This window comes from Plasmopara halstedii (assembly GCF_900000015.1).
Source record: "Plasmopara halstedii genome assembly, contig: Scaffold_2881, whole genome shotgun sequence".
Lineage (NCBI taxonomy): Eukaryota > Oomycota > Peronosporomycetes > Peronosporales > Peronosporaceae > Plasmopara > Plasmopara halstedii.
The window spans coordinates 532,394-532,601 of NW_020189786.1; the positions used below are offsets into that span (position 1 = coordinate 532,394).

Below are 208 nucleotides of genomic sequence, written 5' to 3' on the forward strand. Positions count from 1 at the left end.
TAATGCAGCAGGGCAGTGACAATTTCGTTTAGCCTGTTGTTGCTATACGTCACAGCCATATATTACTGCACTTTTGATAGCTGCAAGGCCACTCTAACAGTCTTAAGATCTATTGCTAATGAGCATCATTTCTTTTGATGTAGATTGCTATGTTGGCGATGTGTACGTCTAAAGGACACAATCGAATGCAGCAAGGCAGTGACAATTT

At 40.9% G+C, this 208-nt stretch overlaps 1 protein-coding gene across 1 annotated transcript in view; it reads left to right on the forward strand.

The window, feature by feature from the left end:
- Positions 1 to 97, forward strand: part of PHALS_05188 (RxLR-like protein) — a gene marked incomplete at both ends in the record, with an annotated part of 1,487 nt that extends 1,390 nt beyond the window's left edge. The window contains one exon of the mRNA XM_024718873.1: positions 56 to 97. Coding sequence (XP_024584229.1) covers positions 56 to 97 — 42 coding nt within the window. The remainder of the gene's footprint in view (positions 1 to 55) is intronic.
- Positions 98 to 208: the final 111 nt, after the last annotated feature.